At 36.0% G+C, this 23,112-nt stretch overlaps 1 protein-coding gene across 2 annotated transcripts in view; it reads left to right on the top strand.

Annotated features, from left to right (window-relative positions):
- DYNC2H1 (dynein cytoplasmic 2 heavy chain 1) overlaps window positions 1-23,112 on the top strand; it is a 398,003-nt gene that overhangs the window by 199,836 nt on the left and 175,055 nt on the right. For both annotated transcript variants that reach the window (XM_061440087.1, XM_061440086.1), the window contains 5 exons: window positions 8,378-8,443; window positions 10,202-10,252; window positions 11,032-11,109; window positions 12,945-13,076; window positions 14,426-14,498. In XM_061440087.1, the coding sequence (XP_061296071.1) occupies window positions 8,378-8,443; window positions 10,202-10,252; window positions 11,032-11,109; window positions 12,945-13,076; window positions 14,426-14,498 (400 nt within the window). The remainder of the gene's footprint in view (window positions 1-8,377; window positions 8,444-10,201; window positions 10,253-11,031; window positions 11,110-12,944; window positions 13,077-14,425; window positions 14,499-23,112) is intronic.

Genomic DNA, 23,112 nt, shown 5'->3' with positions numbered 1-23,112 from the left:
TCATACCCTTCATTCCTTAAGAAGAGGTCTGGGTTTTGCGTTTTCCTCCTGATTTTGGGTCACTGTTCCAGGGCTGGGTTTTATGGCAGGATTGTTCCCAGTCTCTCCCACTTTGATATGCTTTTCTTCTCCTTCGCCCAGTGTGTGGTAATTGCTCAGTCAGTCTTTAGGTAGTTAACAGAGGAAAGTGTTCCATATTTAGCTGTAGTCTCTGTGTCCACAGGAGAAAGTGAGTTCAGGATCTTCCAGTATCAGTGTCTTGAACAAGATTTCTCAATGTAAGTATAATTGCTGGTCCAAGGATCGAACCTTTTGAAATTTTGTTGCGCATTATCAAATTACCTTCTAAAAGGTTTTTATGTCTGCTCAGTCACTCAGTCATGTCTGACTTTTTGCGACCCCAAGGACTGCAGCCCACCATGCTCCTCTGTCCATGGTATTTTCCAGGCAAGAATACTGGCATGGGTTGCCTGCCAGTTCCTTCTCCAGAGAATCTTCCCGACCCAGGGATGGGATCCACATCCCCTGAAGTCTCCTGCTTTGTAGGCAGATTCTTTACCACTACACCAGCTTTTATTAACCAGTTAATACTCCTACTGATAGAGTAAAGGTATCTTCTTTGCATTTTTGTCAACTCTGGATATTACCACTGTTCTTAATTTTGTGATTTATAAATAATATCTTATTTTTCTTCCTTCTCCTTATTTTTAAGGTTGTTTATTTTGTACCTTCTTTACTTGCCATATTTGCCTATTTGTGTTTTAAAGAATAAGTTTTGCTTTATAGAATGTCTATTTTAATTACTCTTTTAATATTTTATTTTTAATCACTGATTTATTTTTGATCTCTGTATTATTTAATTTGCATGATTACTTTTTGTCTTAAACTGGAAGTCTCTACCCAGTAAACAATTGCCCATCCCCCAGCCCCTGGCAACCACTGCCTACTTTGTCTTTCTATGAGTCTGACTGCTCTTAGTATCTCATATAAGTTCAGTCATGTACGTATTTGTCCTTTGTAACTGCTTTATTCACTTAGCATGTTTTCAAGGTTCATGCATGTTGTCAGAGTGTGTTTTAAAATGCCCATTCTGTCCCCCTTCCTCCCTTAGCCCTCTCCCCTCCTTTTCCCCCACCAAGTTTAGGAATACCCTGAACTTGTGTTCTCTTCTCTCACCTCTCTTCATGCCTAAGCAGAAGGACTTTTCCCAGAGACTCTGCCATCCTCATTCACTTAATGATTCATCTCAGAATCTGAGCCAAATGCAATGCAGTTTCATGTCTAGCAGGGCTGGTCTGAACGTCTGTGCTCACACACTTGCTCTTCAGTAGTCGATGTGCATTGAGTTTTCCTGATCTGGCCACTCTTGTTTCTCTTGACTCTGCCAGAGGCTTGGCTGCAGGGGGCCCCGGATGGCCTGGGGTGGTTAGAGTGGTGACTGCCCAGGGACAGTGAAACACGGAGTTACTTGATTGCTTCTGGTGCTGTCACCAAGAGGGTAAGGGGCTCCTGGTACAGCAGTTCATGCTGTAGTGTCTTACCCTAGGAGGGAGTGTGAAAGAGGTGAAGGGCACTTGAGGGATATAGAGGGCCAGCACCCACAGCAGCCCTGGGTGCCGGGCCTAGCAATTCTTCCTGAGTATAGCTGTAATCCTTTGTATTTTCCAGGGAATATATGTTTTTATTTTACTTTTAGTAATATATTTACTGATGAGATCTGAACCTTTTTGTCATATTTTAACAAAGTAATTAGAGAGTGATACAGTAAGCTTTTCAGTGCCAACATGATTTAAAGCCAGCATTTTGTTGCACTACCAGAGGGGTTATAGGCTTACTATCCTCAGCATTTAGTACCCAACTAGAATTTTTCATTAGCTGTCTTGAGTTATACTTTTTGTTGTGAGCAGTTGAAATTATTTTAAAAAGGGCCGTAGTCTGTAATTCTTAAGACAGGTTTTTAATTGACGATGGAATATCTGTTTTGTAAAGTCCTTATTTTTGTATGAATGATATTAAATCTATTCATAGTGAAGTCAGCATTCCATAGTTTCAGTGGTGAATAAAAATGCAGAAAGCACAGCAATTACAAAAATGAGGTCGTAAAACATCCTCAAGATTTAGCACTCTAAGCTTACTTAGGATGGAAACCGTTTCATATTCGAGTGAAAGTTTTGGGGTTTTTAGCAGTCAGCATCACATTAAACTTAGTGCCAGAGCTTCTCTCATGCTCATTTTGCTGTTGTGTTAGTGATGGTAATGTGACAACAATATACTCTTGAAATAGAGGATTGTTAGTATTCACATCACAGTGAATTGAAAGCATTTTGACATGGAACAGAAAAATGATTGACTTGTAGTAGAAAATTTAGAATTTTAATAAACTATAAGCCAAATGGAGAAAATTGTCTAGTACATTCAGTTTTGATTATTTGCTGTATTTTTCTTTTATTTTCTTCATGAGGTCAAAAGTGTTTATTTTAGTAATTATAGGATGAGCAACACATTTGACTCCCCCAAACTTATGATGATTATAGCAAAACTGTATCCAAGTTAGTACCTTTACACATCATTTCTTCATCACAGTTTATTGCTTGGAATAGATACAAAATAATGGAATTTGTAGGAATGTTAAATAATTTCCAACTCTACTGGGTATGAGTATGGAAAAGAGTTTAAGGAAATTTTGGGGGAGCATATGATTTTTAGTGTTTCCCTGTCCTTGTGGAAGTATTTCTAAAAGATCTGAAATGGTATAGGAAGACTGTCTGGTGATAAATGATTAAAAGGTTTTTCAAGGAAAGTGCTTCTAAGCTTGGGCTTATGCAGCCTACCTAGTCTCTTTCTTCAAATGAATTTGCTAGTTCATTGATTTTGAATATTGATAGCATGTCATGATTGTATTTATCTTACATATCATTTAATTTGAATTGCATTTTTTCTATAAAAATGAGTTTTCTTACAATGTGGAAATTCTCTGGTTGCATGTTTAGAAACTATATAACCTGTGACTATTAAATGACTTGATAATTTAGATAGTTCTGCTTTGATAACTTAAAAACTTATAGTATTATGTATAATACTTTAGAATTTCTGGAGGTATAGGTGAATGTGCATGGACTGCTTTATTAAAATGTGTGATTTAGGTTCAGGCACAAACTTAGGCACTTGTGAGTGCCTAAGATCTATCCTGTATCAACTTCTTTGAGATTAAAACAAGACTTTTCTTCATATGGTAACATCTTTTCATTAAACATATTTGAAAGAAATGATATATAAAGTATAAATCAAATGAATGAATAATGCTTTCCACTTCTTACTAGTCTCTGAGATTTATGGGATTTATGAAATATTTTTGAAATAAATTTCCTTTCCAATATTATGTAGTATATCTTTTTACTGTAAAGCAGATAGTTTTTACCTGTCGCCTTTTAAAATTTACAGTGTTCCAGGAACTAAGTGCCTTAACATATTGTTAATTGATTCCTTCACCAGTTCTGTTTTATAAGGGAGGAAACCAAGATATAGAGATTTAACCTTTCTCTAGGGTGCTCAGATATAGTAGGTGTTGTAGCTAGAATTCAAACCCATTTTTCATGATGTCAAAGATGTCTTGGTAATAGGATGTCATTAAAACAAACCATTATATCTGGAAATGTGATTTTTTTTTTATCGGCTGTAAAGTAAACGTTGAGATTCCCTCATATTGTATTAATCCTGTTCTAACAGGCTCTTCTAGAATTTTTACCAGAGTTTGTGTGCTGGCATGGTGGTATCATCCAGTGGCCTACTTTCTTACTGTTTTTCTTTCAGCTAGTTTATTTTGTAGATGATCAGTTGAAATTTTGCTTGTTATGTATTCTCTTGATATTAAATTATTTTGTAACAGATCCCAAGCAAACTGATATAAATTTAACTTAAAGTAAAACACCCACGTTTTCTGACTCATAAGCTGTGTAGATCCAAGGATATTGTAGGTACAAAATATTTTTAATCCCTGGTTATTTACAGTTGTTTTTTTTTAAAAAAGTATTCAGAAAACTCTTAAGCTTGATTAAATTCATTCTTGATTTTGCTTCTGTATAATTGGAAATAATGTGTTCTCTGTCAGTAAACTGTAATTTTAAGTTTATTCTTGAATTATTGTTTTTCCTCTTTATAAAATCATTGTTAAATTCTGATGGTTAAAGGTATGTTGGTACAGCTAGGCACCCAGATTTCTACCATAAGCAGCATTCTTCTGCCATCTCCCAGTTGGAAAATAATAGAAGATTATATCCTGGTTGGCCTGGCCTAGATCATATGGTATCTCTTGTACCGTTATCTGTGGCATGGTATCTTGACATTGGGCCACCTTGATGATTGCTTACCTCTTTCCAACTGAGGGTGGTTTTCTTGCAGGCAAGATTACTTGCTGGTAATGATTACAGGAGAGTGTTTTTGTTGTTGTTGTTGTTGAATGTATCTTTTATATATATTGTATCATAATATCCTTCTATTTGTAGGTTTATAATCATACACACCTGTAATATTAGATATGAATAAAGTATGATTTACAATATGAAAAAAGCTAAATAAAGTTTATATTAGACTTCTGTAGGAAACATGGTGCTTTAGCAGATGGTTTTGTTTATATTGGTAAACTCATTGCTTTCTTTGACAGAAATGACAGAAGCTTATAAAATTTGCAAAATACATCAAATAAAGAAACAAAAATAACCTGTAATATCAAATCACTTATAACTTTATTATCTATTTCTAATTTCTTTTGCAGATATATATGCATGTCTGTTTATATAAAAAATATTTGTTTAAATAAACAATATGAACTATGCTGTATACTTCAATTTGACTATTATTCATGATAGACTTTTGAACATTCATATTGTTTCAGTTTTCCCTCCACTGTAAAAAGCCTTGCAATGAGTACCCTCATTTTTTATTTAGAGTAGAGTACATTTGTCATCTCTTTGTGCAAATTTCTAGAAATGCAATTTCTTGATTTATGGGAACATAGGATGTTCATGAGCATATAACGTACACAATGACAAATACTGAAAGAGAAACTCCCCAGGTCAGTAGGTGCCCAATATGCTACTGGAGATCAGTGGAGAAATAACTCCAGAAAGAATGAAGGGATGGAGCCAAAGCAAAAAGAATACCCAGCTGTGGATGTGACTGGTGATAGAAGCAAGGTCCGATGCTGTAAAGAGCAATATTGCATAGGAACCTGGAATGTCAGGTCTATGAATCAAGGCAAATTGGAAGTGGTCAAACAAGAGATGGCAAGAGTGAATGTTGACATTCTAGGAATCAGCGAACTGAAATGGACTGGAATGGGTGAATTTAACTCAGATGACCATTATATCTACTACTGCAGGCAGGAATCCCTCAGAAGAAATGGAGTGGCCATCATGGTCAACAAAAGAGTCCAAAGTGCAGTACTTGGATGCAATCTCAAAAACGACAGAATGATCTCTGTTCGTTTCCAAGGCAAACCATTCAATATCATAGTAATCCAAGTCTATGCCCCAACTAGTGATGCTGAAGAAGCTGAAGTTGAACGGTTCTATGAAGACCTACAAGACCTTTTAGAACTAACACCCCAAAAATATGTCCTTTTCATTATAGGGGACTGGAATGCAAAAGTAGGAAGTCAAGAAACACCTGGGGTAACAGGCAAATTTGGCCTTGGAATATGGAATGAAGCTGGGCAAAGACTAATAGAGTTTTGCCAAGAAAATGCACTGGTCATAGCAAACGCCCTCTTCCAACAACACAAGAGAAGACTCTACACATGGACGACACCAGAGGGTCAACACTGAAATCAGATTGATTATATTCTTTGCAGCCAAAGATGGAGACGCTCTATACAGTCAGCAAAAACAAGACCAGGAGCTGACTGTGGCTCAGATCATGAACTCCTTATTGCCAAATTCAGACTTAAATTGAAGAAAGTAGGGAAAACCATTAGACCATTTAGGTATGACCTAAATCAAATCCCTTATGATTATGCAGTGGAAGTGAGAAATAGATTTAAGGGCCTAGATCTGATAGATAGAGTGCCTGATGAACTATGGACTGAGGTTCGTGACATTGTACAGGAGACAGGGATCAAGACCATCCCCATGGAAAAGAAATGTAAAAAAAGCAAAATGGCTGTCTGGGGAGGCCTTACAAATAGCTGTGAAAAGAAGAGAAGCAAAAAGCAAAGGAGAAAAGGAAAGATATAAGCATCTGAATGCAGAGTTCCAAAGAATAGCAAGAAGAGATAAGAAAGCCTTCTTCAGCAATCAATGTAAAGAAATAGAGGAAAACAACAGAATGGGAAAGACTCGGGATCTCTTCAAGAAAATCAGAGATACCAAAGGAACATTTCATGCAAAGATGGGCTCCATAAAGGACAGAAATGGTATGGACCTAACAGAAGCAGATGATATTAAGAAGAGATGGCAAGAATACACAGAAAACTGTACAAAAAAGATCTTCATGACCCAGATAATCACGATGGTGTGATCACTCACCTAGAGCCAGACATCCTGGATTGTGAAGTCAAGTGGGCCTCAGAAAGCATCACTACGAACAAAGCTAGTGGAGGTGATGGAATTCCAGTTGAGCTATTCCAAATCCTGAAAGATGATGCTGTGAGAGTGCTGCACTCAATATGACAGCTAATTTGGAAAACTCAGCAGTGGCCACAGGACTGGAAAAGGTCAGTTTTCATTCCAATCCCAAAGAAAGGCAATGCCAAAGAATGCTCAAACTACTGCACGATTGCACTTATCTCACATACTAGTAAAGTAATGCTCAAAATTCTCCAAGCCAGGCTTCCATAATATGTGAACCGTGAACTTCCAGATGTTCAAGCTGGTTTTAGAAAAGACAGAGGAACCAGAGATCAAATTGCCAACATCTGCTGGATCATGGAAAAAGCAAGAGAGTTCCAGAAAACCATCTATTTCTGCTTTATTGACTATGCCAAAGCCTTTGACTGTGTGGATCACAATGAACTGTGGAAAATTCTGAAAGAGATGGGAATACCAGACCACCTGACCTGCCTCCTGAGAAATTTGTATGCAGGTCAGGAAGCAACAGTTAGAATTGGACATGGAACAACAGACTGGTTCCAAATAGGAAAAGGAGTTCGTCAAGGCTGTATATTGTCACCCTGTTTATTTAACTTATATGCAGAGTACATCATGAGAAATGCTGGTTTGGAAGAAACACAAGCTGGAATCAAGATTGCCGGGAGAAATATCAATAACCTCAGATATGCAGATGACACCACCCTTATGGCAGAAAGTGAAGAGGAACTCAAAAGCCTTTTGATGAAAGGGAAAGAGGAGAGTGAAAAAATTGGCTTAAAGCTCAACATTCAGAAAACGAAGATCATGGCATCCGGTCCCATCACTTCATGGGAAATAGATGGGGAAACAGTGGAAGCAGTGTCAGACTTTATTTTTCTGGGCTCCAAAATCACTGCAGATGGTGACTGCAGCCATGAAATTAAAAGAAGCTACTACTTGGAAGGAAAGTTATTACCAACCTAGATAGCATGTTGAAAAGCAGAGACATTAGTTTGCCAACAAAGGTTCGTCTAGTCAAGGCTATGGTTTTTCCTGTGGTCATGTATGGATGTGAGAGTTGGACTGTGAAGAAGGCTGAGCGCCAAAGAATTGATGCTTTTGAACTGTGGTGTTGGAGAAGACTCTTGAGAGTCCGTTGGACTGCAAGGAGATCCAACCAGTCCGTTCTGAAGGAGATCAGCCCTGGGATTTCTTTGGAAGGAATGATGCTAAAGCTGAAACTCCAGTACTTTGGCCACCTCATGCGAAGTGTTGACTCATTGGAAAAGACTCTGATGCTGGGAGGGATTGGGGGCAAGAGGAGAAGGGGACAACAGAGGATGAGATGGCTGGATTGCATCACTGAGTTGATGGACGTGAGTCTGGGTGAACTCCAGGAGTTGGTGATGGACAGGGAGGCCTGGCGTGCTGCGATTCATGGGGTCGCAAAGAGTCGGACACAACTGAGCAACTGATCTGATCTGAATGCAAGAGGTTGATCTGGTTAATAATGTCTAATCTAAACCTCACAGTTGGATTTCATCTAGTTAAATAGTTTTTGTTGTTGTTGTTTTAATGAGATGTATACACTGATTATTCCTTAGCACTGTTTCTAAATATTTGGTCTCTATACTTCCACTGCCAACTTAGAAGCGTTGTCCTATGTAGATGCCATCTGAATAGTCATTTTTATATTGATAAAAGTAAATTATTAGATGATAGAGTATAGAATTTATGAGCCATAATTTAAGGACTATGCTTTTCCAAAAACAGACATTTAGAAAAAGCAAAATAATATCTGTTATTCTTTTCAGGCTGATCAGTTGATGTTTGCTTTGCATTTCATTAGAGGCATGCATCCTGAACTTTTTCAAGAAAATGTAAGTGGAAGAAAAGGAGGAAAATATTATGAGTTGCATGGAAATTTGGTAACAGGTGGACTTTTGGTTAGATTAGAAATTGCTTAAGGCTGGAAATTCCATATCAACCTATTCATTTTTTACTTAGTTAGAAATTTAGTGTATGATGCTGATTTCCACTTCTACTCTCCTGTGGTTGAGCCAGATATTCTGAAGGAATGATAAGGCAGCGAAAGAACTCTTAAGTTGCCATAGTACCAAGATTTTTCTGAACACAAGTGTACTTTTCCAGGACACCAGAAGAATCAGCCTTCTTATTTTCCTCATCTAAGCAGTGGGGCTGATAAATATAAAAATATGAAGCTATACGAGTATACCAGTACATTATTTATTTACATTGGCATGCTTAGAATCAGCACGTGAAACAAGAGTGGGTCGTTCTCAGAAACCTCCTTCTTGAATCTGAAGATTTATATTAATCTTCTAATGTATAATTTATCTTCTTTTGTTTATGTCTTCATTTCTGGTCTGCCATATAACCTCCTCTCAGACTTGAAAGAAATGTCCTTTAAGATAGGGCTAAGTTCCATCTCTGATTTACTTCTAATGTTAAAAAATTTTTGTAAGTGATTTTCCTCATTATTCTGCCATTTTCATTAAAATGGGCTTGCAGTAGCCAGAGCGGCAGGGAATAGTATACGGACAGTGCACTCGGACCTGGTGACCTGGTAACCTTTAACAGTATGATCAGACTTGAACTACGCTCTTGGTTCTGCTTATTTGAATACGTGCCATTCCATATGACTGTTCTCTCTCTATTTCTTTCTAACTCCAAATACTCTGGTTGACTTGTATAAATTTCTCCTGATTTTAATTTGGCTACTTTTATTTATACCATTTACTTTGATGCATTTCCCTCTTCCTGTGTACTTTTCATCATGATCAATAAGCTCTGTTGTATGAGACTTAGTTTTTCTTCTTGAAGTATAAATAAATTATCATTGGGAAAAGAACACTTTTCCTTGACTCACATAAAATAGTAGTAATAATTTGCATTTTATTTATTTGTGACTGTATAACTCCAGTAGGAAGAGTGAGTGGAGGTAGTATGTTGCTTTGGTACTTTTTCCATATTGCACTCAAATTTTATTATTCTTATGCTGGCCAATGTGTAACAAATAAAATGGTAGTGCCCATAATTATCTGATCGGATAACCCAGAGTGAAGACATAGGTTTTCAAAGAGCTCTAGATTCTGTAACAACTTGATCAATTTTGATTCCATGAGTTAATTAGGAAAAAAAAAGTAGCAATGGCCATCTTCTCCCTATACGTTGGAAAAGATAAATTAATGGTGGGACTTTTCTCTATTTTTCCCAGTATACACAATTTTTAAACTTCTGATGCATCTTACTTCTTATATATTAGTGAAGAATGGCATGTAATAGGACAAATTAAAGATAATGACAAATGCTAATTGTATAGACATTTTAATTTTTAGATGTTAAGACTCACATGTGTTTAATGTGTTTATATTTTTTCTTATAATTATTCTAATAGATTTCATTTTAATGTTGGTATGGTACCAATATAATGTTTTATATTGGTAAGGTACATAAACTCATAATATATGAGGAATTGGGAAGATATGAAAGGAGTTTTTTCCTCCATGTATTTTAGAAAGCTAAATTGTAAGCTGTCTTATGGGGAAATTTAAAAAGATTTGTTAAATGGTTAGAATATTTATCTTTTGTGTGTTTCTCATATTTTTGTTAAATAGGAATGGGATACATTTACAGGTGTGGTTGTTGGAGACATGTTGCGGAAAGTTGTAAGTTGGAGTAATTAAAATTATTATTTCATTCTTAGGGAAAGTAATTCTGGTTTTGACTTCATGAAATATAATTTGCTTCAGAGTAGTTTTAAGTTACTGTTGAAATTATATTTTAATTAGAGGAATATGTCCTTCCCTCTGTTGCCCTAATATAAAATGGACTGATATATTTTTTTTGTCCTTGAGGGCATATTTTTTTTGAGAATATTTAATTAAACATAAAAAATTAATATGGTTTCTTTTTTCAGTATATGTATTTTGTAACTCTAAGAAAATCAAATCTTGTAGTATAGCTAGGAAAATTTTCTTAAATAAGTGAAATTAAGAATTACTTCACTTATCTTTTGAAACTTTATTCAAATTAACTTTTTTTTCCAGTAATTTTCTACCTCGATAGGTAATGGATAAAATTATTCTTCAAAGCAGCCTATCCAAACTGTAATGCAAAACCTAGATTATGTTGGAAATGCAAGATATAATTAAAATAATGCAGTTTTATAGTAATTTCATATTACATTTGAGTTTTTCTGAAGTTTTACAAAGGAATAAGCTTTATGAAAATAAATGTTACATTTTTCTGAATCGTTATCTATACCTTATGTAGAATTTTACCATATTGATTTGTAAAATAGATACAAATAAAAAATACATAGAATGAAGTTCTTCTTAAAAACCAAAAAGTGTTCATAAAATTAGCTGGTCAGTTTAACAAAAATTTTTTAAAGTCTGAATTTTACCAAATGTACCAAGGGAAGTAATTGCTCTAATTTAAAAAGGACTCTCAGCAAAGAATACGTGATCAACTTCCATCTTGGATAGATCAGGAAAGAAGCTGGGCAGTGGCAACATTAAAGGTATTCCTTTCTTACTTTGAAGGATATTTAATTTTTTAATAGTTGCATTATTTCTGTTTATATTTTTATGTTCTACCACTTCATACTTGGTGTTGATATTTCTGTGAAAATGACGTAAAATCTGTGGGTAAAAGAATATTCAAGAATTATTCTGATTAACACTGTGATGAATAATTAATTAATTGAATCTATCATTCACTGTATAACATATTGAATCTCCACATGGTCAAGATTCTGTGCTATATACCTATAGGGAATAGAAAGATAAGTAAATGAAATGTCCTCTAATATGATATGTGGATACCTTATTAATAGAGTAATTTAGGATCAGTAATAGAATGCAGTATGATACTTATGTTGAAAAGGTTTCAAAATCAAATTATCTCTCTCACTTCTATTCACCTTTTAATATCTTTTGCACTCAACTGTTCACCTATGGTAAGAAACATATTTTTTTAAACAACTTTTAATTATAAATTATAATTTTAATTATAAAATTATAATTATAAAAATTATAAAAAATAATTATAAAAAATAGAATTTGAAGAATTATAAAAAATAGAATTATAAAAAGAATTTCTGGATTATTGGGCAGGACCTGTGAAATATTTCATGTGCTCCTAATGGAAAATTAATATTAATCTTTATGGTACAGTTAAAATTGTTTGAACAATTGATCTACTGAGATGTTATTCTTGGCGAAAAACCTTAACTGTATTAACCTATTAAAGTATAGTTATTTTTTTTCACATACTAATTTCTTGTTAAGTAAAGAAATGCAAAACATTGAGGAAAGGCAGCTTTCCTTTTCAGAGAATGTTTATAATATATATTAATGTTTTATTATCATTTTAGTTTATAAAACATTTTCAAATGAACTATTATCACACAAATCTTAAAAGGGAGATATTAACTTTCTTTTTATGGATAAGAAATGAGAATCTATGCAGTGAATTGCTAAATGCTTGAACCTGAATTTTCACTTAAATTTCATACATATTTTTGAGGACTTGTTATGTGCCAGGCATCATATTAAATGCTTCAGATGTATTATCTTTATTATCACGATAACATATTCAAGAGGTCATAATTATGCTTGCTTTTGAGAAGGGCAGGCTGAGGTGTAGACAAGTTAAATAATTTACCCAAGATCAAATAGCTGGGAAGTTTTGAAATTGTGATTTTAATTTGAGCATTCTGATACCACAGTCCATGCCTTTGATATATGTTTTCCAAATATAGTGGGATTTTTCCCACTCTTTTCCCCTCTCTTCTTTCCCCTCCCCACCTTCTTATGTTCGAGGTATTATGCAGAATTTAAAAATGGATCTTCTCATTATATATTTTCAACATTGTTACCCATTTCACAGATGAAGTAGCTAAGGCATAAAATGATATAATCACTTATGGTCACTTAGAAAATAAAGAGTTGAAGTTGTAACTAGGCATATTTTTACACTCTAAAATGGAACTCTTATTGTGGCAGTGTTTAAAGTTTGTACTTGGTTTTAGTGAAAGTCTTCTTTTCTCCACAAGGTGGAGATAGGTACACATGTTTTTACATAGAGAAAAGATTTGTTAATGTACAAGAATTGATGTCGTATTACTTTAGAAATACTTGCTTTTAATTCTGGATTAGGTACATCCACCATACTATTTCTGACTTAGACATGATTGAATAAGCCAACATGAGTTAGAAAACATAATATCTATCAGGAATTTCCACTTACTGTTTTTTAGTATGCATGTGTGTATATGTATTTAGTATGTATGTTTGTATGTCTGTATTTATATTTGTTTGTTGCTCACTATATATTTTTATTTTTATTTTTTAGATTGCTCTTCCCAGTCTTTATCAGACCCTGTGCTTTGAAGATGTAGCTTTGTGGCGTACCTATTATCATAATTCAATGTGTGAGCAAGAGTTTCCATCTAGTCTTATAAAGAAAGTTTCTTTATTTCAGCAGGTAAATTATCTAAATGCATAAAAGTATTAAATGTTTCTCTTGTTGTTCAGAAGCCATTTAAATGAAAGCTTTGCCCTAAGGTGTCACTTAACCTTGGGGTGTACGTGGGAAAGGGCTCTCTGGTCTTGCCACCCTATCCAGACAGGGAAATCCCAGACAGTGTTTCTGGGCAGTGTGTTTCCCACCAAGCTTTTATTACTCCCCCTGCCTCCGACCCAAGGAGGATCTTGGAATAGAGTATCCGTATAGAAAGTGATTAAGGTATTTATTGTTCAGGTTCTTCACACATTTCCCAGGGTTCTGTCTAACGAAAAAAAAGACATTATGCTAAGGAACAGGGAGCTTGTGTCCCTGTTGGCTAGACCAAACCTTAGCCTTGGAGAGGACAGGGGAGTTGATGCTCCAGGAGATGACCCTTCCGTTTATGTGTGCGCGTATCCTCAGCACTGAGTCAGGTCCAACTCTTTGCGGCTCCATGGATGGCAGCCCGCCAGTCTCTTCTGTTTACTGGTTTCTCCAGGCAAGAATACCAGAGTGGGTTGCAATTTCCTTTTCCAGGGGATCTTCCGGACCTGGGATCAAACCCTCATCTCCTGCATTTCCTGCATCGGCAGGCGGGTTCTTTATCACTCTGCCCTTTCTCTTCACCATGCTGCTGGTTTTGGTTCTGTCCCCTTTGTTTTCTCCTTTTGAAGTTCTGTTTCATCAGGTGTGTTTAAGAAAAAGAAAAAAAAGAAAAACTTCATTTGAAAACCTAAGCATCTAGAATTAGACATGATTCAGCATAAAATTGGTGATTTGAAAAATTCAGGAGTTTTCTGTCTCTGCGCTGTCGTCACCAGGAATGCCTCAGCTACAGACTCTTATTTTCACTTGTCATTGGGCCCTTTGTTAGCTTCTGAAGACAGCTAGCACTATGACCAGTACATGCTGATGTTTACCTTTGATAATAGATCTGAGGGCTTCCCAGGTGGCTAAGCGATAACGAACCTGCCTGCCAGGCAGAAGATGCGGTTTCGATTCCTGGGTTGGGAAGATCCCTTGGAGAAGGAAATGGCACTCTGGTGTTCTTGCCTGGGAAATCCCATGGACAGAGGAGCCTGGTGGGCTACAATCCAAGAGGCAGCGGGAGTTGGACACGACTTAGAGACTAAATAACAGCAATAGATCTGATGGATTTTAGTAATATTTTGGCTATTAAAGAAATGTATTTTTATATACCTATTATGACAGTTATAGGCATAGGAAATACTGTGGTAAGCATTTTTTAAATTAATTAGCATCATTCTTCAATTATAGTTGTTGTGGGAACTTTATTTTTTAAAAATACTCTGCACTTATATTTTAAGGTTCTTGTGGTACAGACTCTCAGACCAGACAGACTGCAAAGTGCCATGGCCCTATTTGCATGTAAAACTCTGGGTAAGTACACTTCTTTCCTAGACCTAGATCACTGACCTGAATTATTTGTTTTTTTTTTTAATTAATTTTTATTGGAGTATAGTTGATATACTGTATTGCATTAGTTTCTGCTGTACAATAAAGTGAACCAGTTATACATATATCCACTTTTTAAAAAATTGTTATCCTTATGATCCAGCAATCCCACTGCTGGGCATACACACTGAGGAAACCAGAAGAGACACGTGTACCCCAATGTTCATCGCAGCACTGTTTATAATAGCCAGGACATGGAAGCAACCTAGATGTCCATCAGCAGATGAATGGATAAAGAAAGCTGTGGTACATATACACAATGGAGTATTACTCAGCCATTAAAAAGAATACATTTGAATCAGTTCTAATGAGGTGGATGAAACTGGAGCCTATTATACAGAGTGAAGTAAGCCAGAAAGAAAAACACCAATACAGTATACTAACGCATATATATGGAATTTAGAAAGATGGTAACAATAACCCTGTGTACGAGACAGCAAAAGAGACACTGATGTATAGATCAGTCTTATGGACTCTGTTGGAGAGGGAGAGGGTGGGAAGATTTGGGAGAATGGCATTGAAACATGTATACTATCATGCATGAAACGAGTCGCCAGTCCAGGTTCGATGCACGATACTGGATGCTTGGGGCTGGTGCACTGGGACGACCCAGAGGGATGTATGCGGAGGGAGGAGGGTTCAGGATGGGGAACACATGTATACCTGTGGCAGATCCATTTCGATATTTGGCAAAACTAATACAATATTGTAAAGTTTAAAAATAAAATTAAAAATAAAATACAACTATATAAATTGATGAACTATAAAAAAAAAAATTGTTTTCCTGTGTAGGTCATGGCAGAGTGCTGAGTAGTTTTCCGTTCCCTACAGCAGGTCCTTATTAGTTATGTATTTTCTATGTGTAGTGTGTACATGGGCTTCCCAGGTGACACTAGTGGCAAACGACCCACCTGCCACTGCGGGAGATGCAGGAGACACTGATTTGACCCTTGGTTGGGAAGACCCACTGTAGTAGAAAGTGGCAAGCTACTCCAGTGTTCTTGCCTGGAAAACCCCTGGTGGACTATAGTCCATGGGGCTATGAAGAGTCAGACACGATGGGAGCACATGCACAGTGTGTGTATCAGCCCAGGTCTCCCAGTTTACTCCCCCCTTCCCCCCTTTGTAACCATAATTTCTGTTTCTACACCTGTGGCTCTATTTCTGCTCAGTAAATAAGTAGATTTAAGCCATTTTTTTCTTTTTAGATTCCACATATAAGTGATATCATATAGTATTTGTCTTTCTCTGATGTCACTCAGTATGATAATCTCTAAGTTCATCCATGTTGCTGCAAATTGCATTATTTCATTTTTTTATGACTAATTATATATATATGTATCACCTCTTCTTTATCCATTCTTCTGTTGATCCACATTTAGCTTGCTTTCATGTCCTGGCTGTTGTAAATAGTGCTGCATTGAACACTGGGGTGCATATATCTTTCTGAATTTTTTTTCTGGGCATATGCCCAGCAGTGGGATTATTGGATCATACTGTGGCCCTGGTTCAGTTTTTTAAGGTATCTCCATACTGTTCTCCATAGTGGCTGTATCAATTTACACTCCCACCAAAAGTGTGGGAGGATTCCCTGTTCTACACACTCTCTGCAGCATTTATGGTTTGTAGATTTTTTGATAATGGCCATTCCGACTGGTGTGACGTGATGATACCTTATGTAGTTTTGATTTGCATTTCTCTAATATTTAGTGATGCTGAGCATCTTTCATATGATTCTTGGCCATCTGTATGTTTTCTTTGGGGCAGAAGATCCAAATTATTTGTTTTTATTTTACATTTTATTTTATGCTGACCTTAGTTTTGAAAGATTATACACTTTCCTCCTGTATCCTAGTTGTCTTATAACTCTACTTGGCTTAAAGAAATATTTGTTTGTGTTGGATATGACCATAATTAATTTTGTGTTAAATTTGACGCATAATTGACACCCTATACCTAGCTAGGATGTTTGAACTTTTAAAAATTCTTTTCTTATGGAAACACTTTAGATTTTTAGACATTCATCTATGATCAGAATTTCAAAGCAGGGCATCAGATGTATGATTTAGATAAAATTAAATATACAGATTCCATGTGTATGTGCTAAGTCACTTCAGTTATATCTGACTCTGTGACCATATGAACCTCTATCCATGGGATTTCCCACGCAAGAATACTGGAGAGGGTTGTTGTTTCCTTCTCCAGAGGATCTTCCTGACCCAGAGATCAAACCAACATCTCCTGCAGCTCCTGCGTTGGCAGGAGGGTTCTTTACCACTAGCACCACCTTAGAAGTCCCAGAGTCCTAGATAATAAAGCCTTCAAAATGAGTTATTTTTGCTGTAAAACAAAAATAATTTGTATATCTTTAGTTTGTAAACATCTGTGCAATACATATTTGTTAAGCCTTTTAATTAGTTTTAAAGGAAGCATTTAAAGTTATCACTCATTTGAAATAGCATACCATATTAACATTTGTACTAGAAAAGTTTGGAAAAACTATTTCAAAGAGAATATGAAAACAATTTTACTTGAAGCTCAGTAATCCAAGAATAATGGATTTTTGTTATTCTAAACCACAGGCGGTTTTAGAATTATGTTGGAAATATGTTGGCACAATTAAAATAGCATGCTGACAATTTTTTCTAGAAACTCTCCATTTATATTTAATATTTCCATATAATATATATGAAATATTATATATAAACTGTGTTTAATCAAAGCTTATGTATATTTCAATCAAGTAAACCTAACATATGCATGTTTTTCTCTATATTTGAATTTCTCATATAAATAAGCTAGCACAATGTTTTATGAAATTGAAAAATATACTGGGCCTTCCATGCTTAACATTGAAAAACTTCACAGTACCAAATAATCATTCTGTTTTCAATATGCAAAACTATTATATTCACATGTATCACAGTATTATTTGAAAAATTATCTCTTAACTCAAAGGATTAATTTTACCCTAGTGAACTCATTCTTTCCTTAAACGTGAATGTTTATAACAATAATAATCATTGCTAATATTTTAATAGCTCTTACTCTATGCCAGGTACTAGTCATAAGTGCTGTGTAATTTAATCTTCACAAAAACCATATGAGAGGCTATTTTTACATGCATTTAAAAATGAGGAAACAAGATCACACAACTAAATGATAGAATTCAAACCCAGCTCCAAAGTCTGTGCTCTTTAAATACTGAAGGACTCAAGATTTATTCTCAGATTAGAGAGATGTTCTTGGCAGATGCTAACATAAAAAAATTTGCCTCAACCTTAGATGAAGTTTTTCCATATGCACCTCCATTTCCACTCTTAGCAGTATCAGTTTTCCAGGGCTGCCCTCAGGACCACAAGCTGGGTGGATTAGAACAACAGACGTGTATGGTGTCATAATTCTGGAAGTTAGAAGTCTGAAATCAAGATTTTGGCAAGGCCTTTGAAACCTGTAGAGGAATCCTTCCTTGCCTTTTCCCAGATCCTGGTGGTTTGCTTGCAATCTTCCGTGTTCTTTGGCGTGTAAGGGTGTATAATTTGAATATTTGTCTTCATTATCACTTGACATTTGCCCTGTGTGTTTCAGAATTCACACAGCTGTCTTCCTATAAGGAAAGCAGTCATATTTAATTGGGAGTTCACCTTAGTCCAGTCTGAATTCGTCTGAAGTTAACTAATTATATCTTCTGAGATCCTGAGATTAGGCCTTCAGCATGTCTCTTTTTGGGGGCTACATTTCAACCCATTATGCTCACTAACCCAGTGTTTAACATAATGGCTATTTTCTGTTTTGGCAAGATGTCCTTTATCCCTGTGGGTGTACTTGCACACATGTTCACACATATGCACGCACATATTTTTGAGGCTCCATTTAGAATGGTCACTTGTCTGGTTAGTGAAGAATATGTCAAAGTATGTCTATGGATATATTCTTTGCTTTCCTTTTGTTTAGCATGGAGAGAAAATATCCCTATTTATGCATCCCTGTTGAATGTTTATTTGCTAGGTACTTTTTACTCATATCTGATAGAGTGTTTATCCACCTAACTCTTGGTTAGAAAAAGTAGGGGTGGCCTCTGGGCCAGCTGGTTTCATGGACTCTGATAACAGCAGAAGGTTTCCTTCCTTTGCCCCGCCTTGTAGTTTCTCTCTGCACGTCTCTGCTCCTTTCTCTCTCCCTATCTTTGTCTTTTCCTTTTTCTTTCTTTTTTTTTTTTTCTGTCTCTCTGATTCCTGCTTATGTGTTGCCCTTAATCTCATGGTTCATATATATGCTGAAGGATAAGCCTACTGATTCAGCATGTAGTTTAAAGCTTGTAGTGAAAGAAACTTTCTTTCCCAATTTTACTGTAAAAAACTCTACAGAAGGACTCTGATTTTCTTGCTTGGGTAACATATCCACCTCTGTAGCTAATTCCAACAGTAATATCTGACACAGGATTTTTCCCCCAAAGAAGTCACAGGTAGAGTGGGGCTTACTCAGAAATGAGGGGAAGGGTTGCAGGTATAAAACAGTAGGTACCCATCATAGTCAAATTGCATATGATCTGTTGTAGCTGATTTTCATATTTAAGTAATTTGATAGTTGAGCCATTAATTTGTAAAGTACATTTTGAGAATCTGGCTGCTGTAAGAGTTATAAATCAGTTCAGTTTAGTTCAATTGCTCAGTCGTGTCTGACTCTTTGCGACCCCATGGACTGCAGCACGCCAGGCCTCCCTGTCCATCACCAACTCCCGGAGCTTACTCAAACTCATGTTCATTGAGTTGGTGATGCCATCCAACCATCTCATCCTCTGTCGTCCCCTTCTTCTCCTGCCTTCAGTCTTTCCCAGCATCAGGGTCCTTTCAAATGAGTCAGTTCTTCACATCAGGTGGCCAAAGTATTTAGAGCTTCAGTTTCAGCATCAGTCCTTCTAGTGAATATTCAGGACTGATTTCCTTTAGGATGGACTGGTTGGATCTCCTTGCAGTGCAAGGGACTCTCAAGAGTCTTCTCCAACACCACAGTTCAAAAGTATCAATTCCTCGGTGCTCAGCTCTCTTTATGGTCCAACTCTCACATCCATACATGACTACTGGAAAAACCATAGCTTTGACTAGATGGACCTTTGTTGGCAAAGTAATGTCTCTGCTTTTTAATATGCTGTCTAGGTTGGTCATAGTTTTTCTTCCAAGGAGCAAACATGTTTTAATTTCATGGCTGCAGTCACCATCGGCAGTGATTTTCGAGCCCAACAAAATAGTCTCTCACTGTTTCCATTGCTTCCCCATCTATTTACCATGAAGTGATGCCTTGATCTTAGTTGTCCTGTCTACTTGCTGCTTTTTTCCTTTCTTTTTAAATGGTTGTCTCCTCTGTATCATTCAAATGTTAACATTTTCAGAGAGGCTTTTCTGGGTCATCTAATCAATACCAGCACATCTACCTGCTTTAATTCTTTACCCACTTCTTAACACTAACTGACATTTTCTTGCTCATTTATTTACTTTCTGTCTGTTCGTGTAAGTGAAATACAGGTTTAAGTAAAATGCAATTGCAGAAGGGTTCTCAGTAGACTCTTCTTCCCTTGCCCGTTTAGTCATTGAAAATATCCTCTCTTTGCCCCACTGCACATGACCTTTCTCACTGAATCTGTCATTTGACCCTCTGTCTGTCCTCTGGAGTACTTCTGTATTATACTATGTCATCTCTAGGTTAAATGATATTTAAGTTTTAATGACATGAAGTGAAAAACCTCATAATATTCACATATTCAAATTCTTTGAAAGTTTAATATGCTTCTAAAATTATACTCTATTTCTAAACAAATATATGTACTGGTGTACGGCTGGGTGACTATTTGGTCAAGTGGTTTATTAATGCAGTTTTTATATAAAATGGTGCACTTTATTTCATGAATAAGTTTTAAAAGTTCATACTGCTGGAAAATGACAAGCACTTATCTTTTTAATCAAATTTTAGAGATTTGATTTCAAGTATAATTTCTCGAGCATCATTCATATGGAAAAATTTTTATTAAGTTTTAGCAATGCTCTTTATAATCTATAAACTTTAAAATAGTAACTTATAAAGATGCGCTTATGAAAGTAGTTTTGCTTTGAGGATTTAAGTTAGCAGAGCAATCCTTAAAACTTTCAGGCATTCTGCTTTAATGTAGGGCTTCCCAGCTTCAATATAATCCTACAAACCAAGCCTTGTATACTGGCACAATCTACTGCATTACTTTTTAAAAATAGCAGTTGCCAGATGCAGATATTCTAACTTCTGTAATTCTGATTTAATAACTATTCTGATTACAATATTATGCTGTCTGTATTGAGGTATTAAAGAGATATGTTCACAGATGATGTAAAAGTTTCTTCATCAAAAAGTCTTTTTGGGCCTTGAAACTTTTCCTTATTTTACACTTGTCTACTTCTCTTATTCACTGGCATTAGGAAATGTTTGTTCATTTCTATTGCTATGGTAATAAATTGCCACAAATTAGCAGCTTAGAGAAACCCCCATTTGTTATCTCCTAACTGTATAGGTCAGAAGTCTGGTAGGCGCTCCTGGTTTCTCTGATCCAAGTCACACAGGGTTAAATCCAGGTATTGGTCACTTGGACTCTTACTGAGAACTTCTGGGAAGAATCCATTTCCTAACTCATTCAGCTGAATTTGCCCCATGCAGTTGGAGAGCCAAGGTTCTTTCTGTTGTTTGGAGGTTGTAGAAGCCTGTCTCAGTTTTTAGAAGCTTCTTGCGTTCTTTGATTCACTTTGTGCCCCTCCTTCCTTCTTCATAGCCAGCAGTGGAGACTGATTTCTTCTCAGCTTCACCTCTCTGACTGCCCCTCTCCCTCAGCTTCCTGCCCCTCCTTCAGGCTGCATCTCTTTGACTTTAAGCTGGAGAAAGTTTTCTGCTTTCCAAGGCTTAAATGATTAAATTGGCACCCTTGGCTAATCCAGGATAATCTTATTTTAAGATCCATAACCTTAGTTACATCTGCAAAATCCTTTGACAGGAGTACCTAGGTTAGTGTTTGAACAACTGAGGGTAGAATCCTGAATATTTTTGGAATTTTACTGCCACAAAATGTATGACATTTTTTGTTTGTTTCCTGGCTTGAGTATTATTCCATTTCTAAAGATTGTCTTCCTATTTAATTGGTTGATGTGTATTAGGCTAGTTAGTGGTTGATGATTTTCCTTCTTTTTATTGATATTTATGTTACATTTTTTAGTTGTCTTTTCTCTCTATTAAAGGAAGAGTAATTTTTTTGTCTTTTAGGGAGAATGAGATGAATGAGAAAGAGTGAATCAGTTATACTTACTACTTATAATAGTTTGATATTAACTTGCTGCTTTCTTTACTCTTTACTTACTTTACTCTTTCTTTACCTGTACCTGAAAATTATAGGAGTAATATTCTTTCCTTTTTAAATTGCAAATTGTTTCTTTTTTAACATCTTAATATTTTATCTCAGTAATTAAAATACAATGAAGGTTAAAGTGATTTCTTTGACTTACTTTTAGTTCCTTTTTTCTTTTGGAAGAATTTGTATATTTTAACTGTCAAGGTCAAAATATAAGATCCCAATGATTTACAGCTAGTTCTAAACTATGAAAATTCACAATGCAATGAACATTTTTGGCTCTTTACCATTACTGAATAGTTTTGAATGATTGACACTGACAGTTCAAATGCTATCATGAGTCAAAATTAATTGGGTTATTAAAACCCAATTAATAAAACTAAGTTCATATGAAATGCCATGTGGTTTTCATTGGAGTTTTATTGGGTGGAGTGGCTAACATGCAATTCCCAGTAATAAGAGTGTCACCTGTGTTATCTTAAATGGTAAAATATTTCTCATGAGTTTTTCGTCTAATTTAAAATGTTCCAGTTTTTTGACAATTCATTGTATAAAATAAATTAATGCACATATATTTATCTTTAACATTAGAAATAATAATTGCATTTATACTTGGCTCTGGATTCCAAATGGTGAGAAAAACAGATACAATTCCTGCCTTATGGAGTTTAAAGTTGTATTTGTTAAAGAAAGAAATGATAATGAGAACTATTTTCACTTTTTAAAGATAATTTCTATATTTCATGTATTTTCCAAATAAAACACATATTTCAGTCAGTACGGGCATGCGTACATGCGTGCTCTGTCACTTCGGTTGTGTTTGACTCTCTGCCACCCTGTGGACTGTAGCCCACTAGGCTCCTCTGTCCATAGGATTCTCCAGGCAAGAAACCTGGCGTGGGTTGCCATGCCCGCCTGCAGAGGATCTTCCTGACCCAGGGTTTGAACTCTTGTCTCTTATGTCTACCTGTATTGGCAGGCAAATTCTTTACGCCTAGTGCCACCTGGGAAGCCCCCTACAGGCATACCTTGTTCTATTGCACTTGGGCTTCCCAGATGGTGCTACTGTTAAAGAACCCACCTGCCAGTGCGGGAGATGTCAGAAACTTGGGTTCAATCCCTGGGTAGGGAAAATCCCCTGAAGGAGGGTGCGGCAGCCCACTCCAGTATTCTTCCCTG

Source organism: Bos javanicus, chromosome 15 (genome assembly GCF_032452875.1).
Source record: "Bos javanicus breed banteng chromosome 15, ARS-OSU_banteng_1.0, whole genome shotgun sequence".
Classification (NCBI taxonomy): Eukaryota; Metazoa; Chordata; class Mammalia; order Artiodactyla; family Bovidae; genus Bos; species Bos javanicus.
This window is presented reverse-complemented; position numbering and strand designations above follow the sequence as displayed.